Genomic DNA, 9840 nt, shown 5'->3' with positions numbered 1-9840 from the left:
GAGAGAGAGGGAGAGAGAGGGAGAAAGAGGGAGAGAGAGAGAGGGAGAGAGAGAGAGATGAGAACAGTGTGGGCAGTCGCTGACATAGGTTCGGGGTGGACTCTGTCTTCCAGGGATGAGGTAGAAGGTACAGCCTGTGTTGAGAGCTGGATAAAGGCCTTGACTGTGGGAAGAGACCTTGGTCTTCGTCCTAAGGGCCAAGGGAACAACAGAGGAGCTGGAAGCAGGGGCTTATGTGCAGCAGGGAGGTGAGGTAGAGATGAACTGGGGTCAGTGACCCAGGCAGAGTGGCGGGACCCAGTCGGATGGAGATCCAGGCACTTCAAGGGCAGGTGGAACACTATGTGAGCCTGGGAGGGGCAGCGTGCTGGACACTGCAGACCAGGAGGTGGCCCAAGGACAGCCCCGGGCAGGGGGAAAGCAGCCACTGGTGTCCTTACATTGAGTAGGAGAGTGACTAATGGAGGGCCAGGCGGACCTCTGAGGCCTGCGTGTGCACGTGTGCACGGGCCTGGACGCCCACTCACACCCACACACTCCCTGCACACTTCCTCATGCGTGTATTTCTCACACATGCAGCACTTATGTGCATGCCCGGGTGGCTACTCATACAAACGTGCACACACACACCCTTTTTCATTTCCTTTTGCAACTGAAAAACCACAATAGGATTTGAAAATAGAATTTCCCCATCCAGGCACCCCTGGGGCCGGGGCGAAATTTTCCAGACTTTGTGTTTTCAGCTACTACTTGGCCCTCTAGATCACCAGACCACAACCTCCTCCGGGTTGGGCTGGGTCCCCTGGTGCCTCCCACGCCCCTCCCTCAAGGCAGGCCTCCTCTTATTTCCTAGCTTCCCTCCCTGATTGATCTTAGACGAAACACCTCAAGTAAAAGATGGGAGGAGGTGGCAGGGCGGAGGCTTGGGTTCTCCCCACCTCACTTGGGTTCAGTCCTTCCAACTTGTGCACCAGGCCCAGCTCCTGCATCACTTCCTCTGGGAAGCCATGCCTGACTCTCTCCTGTGGATTTAAAGCATCATCCCTAAATCAGGCCACTCTGACCCTCAGTACCCCAGGAGTGCCACCCATATTAGACCAGGGGAGGAGCCCAAAATGCTTTAAGGATTAACTAGTCTGCTCCACCATCCTTAGTGGCACTTCTTTTCTCAAGGGCACTTTATGGTTCCAACTGGCAGCTAGGGCTCCAGCCCTCACTTCTGCATTTCAGGCAGAAGTGAGAATGAAGGAGGGGGACGAAAAGGCTGTACCCCAGTTGTCAGTAACTCCATTAAGGAGCTTTCCTGAAAATCCCAACAATCTTGGCTTGCATTTCATTGACCAGAGTTTAATCACGTGGCCACACTTAGGTTCAAGGGAGTGTTTCAAAGGAAGAAGGGAACACTAGGCAATGGCTAGATATCTGGCTGTGTCTGCTAAGCTTTGAAGCTGCCCACCAGCTATTTGGGAGTAAATGGTGTGTTTGAGGGGTGCACTCTCCTAGAAATGTTAAACACTCCTGGGGTGGTAGGTAGGGGCAGCTTCTTTGTCTCTCCTGGTTGAAGTCATCGCTGGATTCCTGAGTAGTCGCCCCAACCATCATGCCCCAGATCTCCGGGCTGCCTCCCCAGCCCTGCCCACAGACACCCCCCCCCACCACCCACCCCCAACTGTCTCTGGGAGTTCCTGGGGAATTGTCTCAGGGGACGGGTCTCCCTGGCAGCTGGCTCCAGCCCAGGGCCACGTGAGAAGGGTGGGTATCTAGCGGATGGGGGCTGGTCCAGAGACCGAGGGCATCAAGGCGCAGGGCTCTGCATCTGAGGCCTGGAGGGGGGCAGCGCCTCCTCACTCTTACCCTGCTATGTCCCTGCTCTCTGCTCCTGTCCCTATCTGTCCATCTTCCCTGTCTCTCTGTCCTTTGGGCTGTGGGAAGCCAGGCCCTAGCTCAGCACAGTCCCATGTGTTTCCAGGCACGAGAATCAACAGAGCTTTACAGTGGCCCGGACCTATTCCTGTGAGTCACCGAAAAGAAGGGGTCTAGGGGCTGGGCTCGGGGTTGGGGGTTTCACAGCAAAGTCCCTTCTGTCCTCATTGCCCTGAGGCTGTGGCCACAGCTGATCTGGTGGGGTGATGGAGTGACGGGGGTGGGGTGGGGCGGGGAGAGTGAAGGACTACACTGGCGGGGTGGCCTAGGGCCCAGCCAACACCCCCTTGTTCTTTGCAGTGGCTGGGCAGGCCTGGCCTGGGGCCTCGATGGACACAGCCTCTGACATGGCGTCAGCAAGGTAGGATGGGGCCCCTGTCCTGGACCCTGAGGGGTCACAGCACCGCAGAAGACAATGAGAAGGTCCGTGGGGTTCCACCTGGCTGAGCCTAGGCCAAGACCTCACGCCCTCCTTGGACCTCAGAGACCCAGTGCTCGGTGTTGAAGGCCCCACTAGGGGGCTGAGGACTTCAAAACCCCAGAAACACTAGGGCCCCTCCCCCAGCCCCTCCTCAGCCCTTACCTCTCCCCTCCCCTGCAGGAAGGATAAGCTGCTTCAGTTCTCCCCCAACCTCGAGGGTGAGTGATGCTGGGACACAGGGGTGGGGCAGGGGTGAGGTGGGACTGAGACAGGTGAATACCTGGTGGGAAAGATACTGTGCAGGGGTGTCCCCCGGGAGATGTTCAGGCCTGACAGGGAGGCCTTTACAGAGGAGGCAGAAGGAGGCACAGGAGACAGCCTGGGAGGCCTGATGGGATCGGCCTAGTGGGGGAGGGGATAGAGAGCAGGTGCAGACATGTGAAGGTAGGAAATACCTGGCTTTTTTCCCAGATTCTGCATCTCCCAGGTACCAGAACTTCAGCAGAGGTAGGTGGGCTCTAGGGACATGCGGGCTGTGATGGGGGCCTACCGCCTGGAGCTCACGCCTAATTCTGCCTCCTCCAACAGGAAGCAGACACGGATCAGATGCAGCCTACATGTGAGTGGCCTTCTCCTGCCTGGCACCTCCCCCACCCCGACCCCCCACCCCCCCTGCCCTGAGCTGCCTTGTTTATGAAGGCCTCATCCTAGAACCTGCCAGCCCAGGCCCAGGCAGGCCTCAGCAGTGTTCTTTCCCCTCAGATGGTCATGGCTTCGTGGACCGGGGACAGGGACAGGGACAGGGACCTGCTCTGGGAAGGGGCTATCTGGAGGGACTCATCCTGCATCACCCAGTCAGAGACAAGTCACAGGGGCATCTGGAACGCCAGAGAGGAAGGGCCCTGAGATGTCTCATCTTACAGAAGGGCAAACTGAAACCCAGGGCAGTAAGGACTTGTCTAGGGTCGCATGGCAAGGTGGCTGGAGCCAGACTGATACCCCCTCAGCCCCAAGGGGTCCAGGGAAGTGGGATGGAGAGATTGGGGGAGACCCTGGCTGAGCCCCCACAGTCCCCTGAGGGAGCGATGGCTGGACCAGCCCTGGCCTCACTGCCCTCCCCCGCCCCCCATGGAACCCCAACCCTGACCACAGGCCTGCCCAAAAACTGATGCTGTGTCTGTTTTCTTGCCAGATACCCCATCCCCATGGACTATTACAACTGGGGGCAGTTCCGGAAGCCCAAGGAAGGTGAGGCGGAGGGGAGGACGGGAATACAGACGCGCGGCACTGGAGCCACAACTCATGGGGCCAGAAGTGGTTAGGGGGAGACCGGGCCTCAAAAGCTGGCTGGATGGCAGAGTGGGGTGGGGGAGATGAGGGAGCTGGCAGAGCCCAGGTGCAGAGGAGGGAAGGGATGTAAGGGAGCTGGGAGGGTGAGCCCCAGGGGCGAAGGAGCAAGAGAGGGTGAGCCCCAGGGGCGAAGGAGCAAGAGAGGGAGCTGGGGGCAGGGACGAGGGGAGGCCGGGCCCCTGTCGTCCAGGCCCTGCTCAGTTCTGGACACTATGGGGCCTGGGAGGAAGGCCCTGGATGGGGCAGACTTGCTGATGGACTCTGAGCCCTGCAGACTCTGAGAATGCTGGAACCCTAGGCCCTTAACACCTTTGCTTTACAGAAAGATAAACTGAGGACCAAGGGTGGGCAATGCCTGCTGAGAGGTGCACAGGCCTGGTTTCCTGCCTGGGCCATGCTGGGGTGGGGGGGGGGTGAGGCACCATGGTGGGCAGGGGGCAGTCCTCTCCTTCCCCCCTGCCGCTTCCAAATTGGGGTGGGGCCCTCATTTCTCAGAGCCCGTTTGACACAGATGGACGCTGGGTGGGGAGGCGGTTAGAGCTCAGCTCCCTGTTGGGGGAGGGGAGTGATGCTGGGGTGCCAGGCTCCATACGCCATACCCAGCCTAGGCCCTTGGGCAAGACACCCAGCCCGCCCAGCCCTACCTGAAGGGCCCTGCCTCCAGATAAGCCTAGGCCTGGCTCCTGTCCCTCCTGGGCCCCCAGGGGCTCCCCCTGCCCTTCATTGCCAGATAGAGATGTGCCTCCCTGCCTCCAACTATCGATCCTGTACCTGAATGCGGACCGTCCCTTAATCTCCCCTCCCCAGTGCATTGAAAGGGTGACCTCGGAGGACAGAGAAGGAGCCCAAGGTGGTGGCCGATGGAGCCAGGCCAGGTCCCATGAAGAAGCTTGTCCAGTGCTCGCTTTGGCAGCACATATACTAAAATTGGAACGATACAGAGATTAGCATGGCCCCTGCGCAAGGATGACACACAAATTCGTGAAGCGTTCCATAAAAAAAAAAGAAGCAGCTTGTCCAGGAGCATGTTCAAGGACCCGGGGGAGCCAGAGGGAGGGGGGTTTGGCAGGACACTGTCATCTGCCGATGGAGGGAAGGGGGCGGGGCAGGAGGAGGAGCCAGGGTTGATGGACTGCGCCCACTGCATCCTGAGCCCGCTCCCCGCTCCCCTCTCCCCAGCAGATGACGATGATGCTAATTCCTATGAAAACGTGCTCATCTGCAAGCAGGAGCTGCCCGAGTCAGGTGAGGCTGCCTACCCAGATCTGGGCAGGGACTGGTGAGGTCTGAAGTCCCCATGGCTCAAAGGCATCACCCACCTTGAAGCCGGAAAGTTCACTGATATCTCTGGTGCCTTTTGGTTAAGCATTTCCTTGTATCCAGGGAGAAAGCCCTATTATCCTGGGTCTATTGGGAATGCTAAGGGGATTCCTTCCTCCCCTGAGGGGTTGCCCAGCAGGACACCTCTCTGGAGGGGCCCATGGCACCTTGCTGGCCTGAGGACCGGCTGTGGTGGCTGCCCGCTTGCAGCCACTCTCCTGGTGCTCTCCCTGCAGGCGATGAGGAATCTGAGGATTATCAGAACTCGGCTTCCATCCAGCAGTGGCGAGAATCTAAGAGGGCCGTGGGTATGTGGCCAGAGAGCAGGGGCTCCTGAGCGGTCAGCTTCAGCAGGCTCAGAGGGTCCTGGCCTGGGCAGATGGGGGGCAGGGAGTTGGGGGGTCTGGCCTGGGAGGGCCAGGCCAGGGTGGGCTCCCCTGCAGCCAGGCCAGCTGACTCCACAGTGAAGCCTGCAGCACATCGGCAGCTGCTCTGGCCTTTAGCTGTGCCAGGACACCCCTCAGCAGCCTTGGCCTCCTGAGGTCGGGTCCTGCTGGGTAGGCTGTACACCCAGCTGTGTGGATGGAGTCGCACTTGCTCTGCTCCTGGGCGGGACAAATCTCTGGCAAGTCCCAGCCAGGACAGACACACCATCCAGTGCAGACTTTCCATCAGGCTGTTTTGTGGCATCAGGAAGTTTGAGCCCAGGGTGGGCGCTCTGGCTGGAGGAGCAGGGCTGGGTGTGTCCATGTAAACCACCTGACTGTCTGCCTGCTGGTCCACAGAGCCAGTCCAGAGAGAAGCACCTTCCTCCCCTGCAAGAAGCCCAGATGAGGACGACGACGGGGAGCCTGATTACGTGAACGGGGACGTGCCGGCTACAGAATGCTAGGGCAGACCTGGGAGAAGGTACAGCTGCCTCGGTGCCGGGTGGTAGCCTCACTCATCCGAGGGACCCCATTCCAAGGGAGAAGATGAGAGCTTGGGCTGGAGGAGCCATGCGAGGGGGCCAAGGGGCAGCACCCATGGGTGCTGAAACGGGGTGGCTCCACAGGGTGCTGGGCCCTTCAAGCAATCCCTGCCACCCTGCCCCAACTCCCACAGTAGTCTTGGTGAAGTGACAGATTCACAGCAGGCACAAGTCTCAGACTGTGGGGGTGTCAGGAAGGAAAGGCTGGTGAGTCTTGGGGTGAAGGGGTGCACTCTGAGTGGGTCTCTGCAACCTTGGGGGAGTGACTTAACCTCCCGGGACCTATTTTCTCACTGGCAAAATGGAGCTACTGGGACCTATGGCTTAGACAAGACGCTGCACATAAAGCATGAGTCCAGCAGGACTTGTCTAGTGTTGGACTCAGGGACAGGGGCAGGATTGGGAAAGGATGGTGCTGATGACAATAGTGGCTTAACCATTAAGCAGCCACTGTGCCAGCTAATGTGGTGCCAAGGGCTCACACACACCATCTCTTGTCACCCAAAGGCACAGAGCGCTAAGCCATCAGCCCAAAGTCACACTTAGAGTGGAGGAGAGGACAGGCTCTGCCACTGTGTGGGCAGCAAGATGGATCCCAGGGCGCTTGAAGACTATCCAAAGTCCCAATCTGGGGGACACGGGGAGACCCCTGAGCGGGTGGCGAGCCTGGGCAGGTCAGGAGCCAACCATAGAAGTTTGAGCCCAAGGTGCAGAGGCCCCACCGTTCATTCGTTCACCCAGTATTTACTGGCACCTGCCAGGGGCAAGTCCTACCTCCAGTGCTGGGGACTCAGTAATAAACACAATATACAAAATGCCTAACATTCTGGTGGGAGAGATATAACATATACCCCTTAGGAGACAGAACAGAGGAAATTACAGCACGTTAGGCGGTGATAAGTCCTGTGGAGACAGACCGGGGGGGGGGGGCAGGAAGAGGCTGGAAGTAATGTGGGCTGCAGGAGGTGGTGGTGTAAGGAGAGGGGCCGGGGAAAGCTTTGGGAGTCCCCTCCCCACCCCTGTGGGGGAAGGACACCCAGGCAAATGGACCCACAAAGGCGTGCCCAGAGGCTCTGACAACGGGGTGGGAGGTGATCGGGGACTGGTAGAGATGGAGAGAGGAGGTGTAGGCCAAATATGCAGGGCCAGCATGGGATGGAGGGTTTCTGAGATTAGGAGCGGGGCTGGACATGGGAAGGTCTGAAACAAAGGGTGACTTGATGTTTCTGAAGGAGCACTGGCTACTGAGTAGAGAAATGAATATGGTTGGTTGTCCTTATCTGTGGGTTGGATTCAACCAACCTCGGATCAAAAATGTTTGGAAAAAAATCTCAGAAAGTTCCAAAAAGCAAGACTTGAATTTGCCACATGCCAAGCACTACACTGAATCCACACATATGAAGTGACATGTAGGCGTATCCTGCTGTAGCTTCTATACAAATACATGTTATATGCAAATACTACACCTTTTTACATAAGGGACTTCAGCATCTGTGGGTTTTGGTATCTGTGTGGGGGTGGGTCGGGGGGGAGAAGGGGGGTCCTGGAACCCATCCCCTGAGAATGTCAAGGGACTGTTCAGGGGGACAGCAGTGGGAGCAAGGAGACCAGTAAGTTGAGTGTCTATGTAGGATGCCACCTTGGCTCAGGGAGACGGTGGGAGAGCTAGATACTGAGTTTTGCGGAGTCAGTAGGACTTTGATGCACTGGGTGTGAGTGCGAGGGAGAGGAGTTGAAGAGAACCGCGGGGTTTTGCCTGCGATGAGATCTGGAAGGCTACAGGCGGAGTAGGTTTTGTGGGCAAGGCCAGTTTATTTCTGGGCCTGTTAAATTGGAGGGGCCTGCGCAGGGCAGTCAGGGATCTACGCCTGGAGTCAGAGACAAGTCAGGCTGCAGCAAGACACTGAAGGCAGGTTGGAAGAACCCGGCTGGGCCTTGGCTAGATCCAAGGAGCAGTCAGGATGTCAAATGAGAAGTGGAAGGTCCTGGAAAAAACAACTAAAGCTACTCAATGGGCAGGCTGTCCCCTCAGCTCAGCTGCGGGAGGGCCCCCAAACGCCGCCATAGCTGTGGTCCCCTCCTTCCCGAGCCAGCCGCTCCTGTGCTGAGGGAACAAAGCGCAGCCAAAGCAAAACTTTTTTTAGCCACCCTTTTTGTCTTCATGGAACAGAGCCAAGGAATCCCACGCTCACTGGACAATTTACTGCCTCTCAACAGTCACTTCTCCAGAGCTGCTGGACATCTGGGGCCAGTCATGGTTTCTACTCGGAAGTGCACCATGTCCCAAGGACCATCCCTCGGGCCATGGGGGATCTGGCCTGGGAAAGGGGTTACACATGGAATCAGCTCCCCCCTGGGGCAGGACAAGAGCCTGGTGCCAAGGGCAGCTCAGCTCCTGCAGTGATTGGATGCCCAGCACTCAGGGCAAGTCACACCCCCATCCCCACATCTCAAACATCCCGCAACACTGGTGTTTGTGTCCTTTTTTCCCTTCGGATTTGGATCCCAAATTGCTTACTGTCAGTTGCTGGGATATTTTTTGTGATCGATAAACTTGTACAGTTAATTTATATAGGTGGAGCCATGTTTAATATTCTACATTCCAGGGTAGAGATTTTGTCTTTCTCCTACAAGCATTACATGTACTTAATTTCAGCAATTTAGGGGGAGCCCTGGTGCTCCTTTCTTTGGGTTTGTTCAGAGGAAGAGCTTCGGTTAGTCATCTTCATGCCCCTTCAGTGGGCATGTCTGCTGTGGACAGTGTCACCGTCCTGCAGAGGGGGAGGCAGGGCGGAGAGCGGAGCCCCTCCTCTGCTCCAGACTGGCCTTGGCTCAGCTATTAGGCAGCAGGACTATCTCAGGGGAAGGGCCGGGACCTTGACTCAGAAAAGCCAGCCAGAGTAACAAAATGCCTCCTCCAATCAAATCGTCTTAATAAAACTTTAAGAGCAGCAATTCTCGAGTCTTGGTGTAAAACCGTTTCATAGAAAGGGAGGGCTGGGGGACAGGACCTGGGTCCCCAAGTCCAGCCCTCTTTCCAGGATGTACACCATTAACTTTCCATGAGAAGTTAATGTCACAAGTGAGGAAATTAGAAGAAAAACAGAACACAACTGTTTGACCACTTGTCACTTCACACCCTGAAGTCCTGACCTCACAAGCTCAGAGGACAGCTTGGGTCTGAGCAGGTCTGAGGAAGCCCGACAAAAAATAAGATTGAGAAAGTACGTGTATTTTGTAAAACGTCACCTTGCAGTTTTTGAGGACCTTCATTATTCCCCCCCCCCTCTTAATTGATAACCAAACCCAAACAGCCAGTCATCTTGGAGCCTTTTTTGTGTCCCTGTAGTGTCGCTACCCAACAATGTGGTGTGGGCAAGTGACAGCCAGCCTGGGGTGACGGTCCTTCCTCTCGCCGCTTCCTCCTGCTCCGGCGGTTAAGGCTAGAGCAGCAGAGCCCGAGCGCCGAGTTGGGTGGGGAGAAAAGCACACAGGCTGCCCGCCCAGCTGCTCTGCACTATCAGCAGCGCAGGGGACAACGGCCATACCGCGCTGGCCCTTCGTCTGGGAGCCCACAGTGCAGAGCGAGCCAGCATGTCACAGAAGTAAGTTTTCAAAGCTTTTCACATGAGACCACTAATCACAGAAGCTGAGCCACTCCCACCCCTCCTTAGAAACACCATTCTAAAATGACGTCTGGGGTTTGCTTCAGGACAATCCCAGGGTGGGGGGAACACACTGGCCATGTGTTGGTAAACTGTTAGGATGGATAATGAATATGGGATGGTTTACTGTATAATTACAGCCCCCACCCCCCAAAAAAAGAAGAAGCAATTCTAAAAGTTAATATAAAATC

General features: G+C 56.8%; 1 protein-coding gene across 12 annotated transcripts in view; it reads left to right on the top strand.

Moving 5' to 3' along the window:
- The window catches only part of LAT2 (linker for activation of T cells family member 2), a 15425-nt gene extending 6490 nt beyond the window's left edge, over nt 1–8935 (top strand). The window contains exons 4-14 of one of the 12 annotated variants that reach the window (XM_019646798.1): nt 1970–2013; nt 2224–2284; nt 2525–2562; nt 2816–2851; nt 2933–2963; nt 3107–3291; nt 3537–3592; nt 4874–4939; nt 5251–5322; nt 5800–5923; nt 8202–8935. In XM_019646798.1, coding sequence (XP_019502343.1) covers nt 1970–2013; nt 2224–2284; nt 2525–2562; nt 2816–2851; nt 2933–2963; nt 3107–3291; nt 3537–3592; nt 4874–4939; nt 5251–5322; nt 5800–5877 — 667 coding nt within the window. In that variant the 3' untranslated portion in view covers nt 5878–5923; nt 8202–8935. Of the gene's footprint in view, nt 1–1969; nt 2014–2223; nt 2285–2524; nt 2563–2815; nt 2852–2932; nt 2964–3106; nt 3292–3536; nt 3593–4873; nt 4940–5250; nt 5323–5799; nt 5924–8154 lie in introns of all 12 variants that reach the window. The other 11 variants (XM_019646799.1, XM_019646796.1, XM_019646801.1 and 8 more) reach the window with 11 other exon arrangements.
- Nucleotides 8936–9840: the final 905 nt, after the last annotated feature.

This window comes from Hipposideros armiger, unplaced genomic scaffold (genome assembly GCF_001890085.2).
Source record: "Hipposideros armiger isolate ML-2016 unplaced genomic scaffold, ASM189008v1 scaffold_107, whole genome shotgun sequence".
In the NCBI taxonomy this organism is placed as follows: domain Eukaryota; kingdom Metazoa; phylum Chordata; class Mammalia; order Chiroptera; family Hipposideridae; genus Hipposideros; species Hipposideros armiger.
Note: the sequence above shows the minus strand (reverse complement) of the source record. Positions and strands in the feature narration are given on the sequence as shown.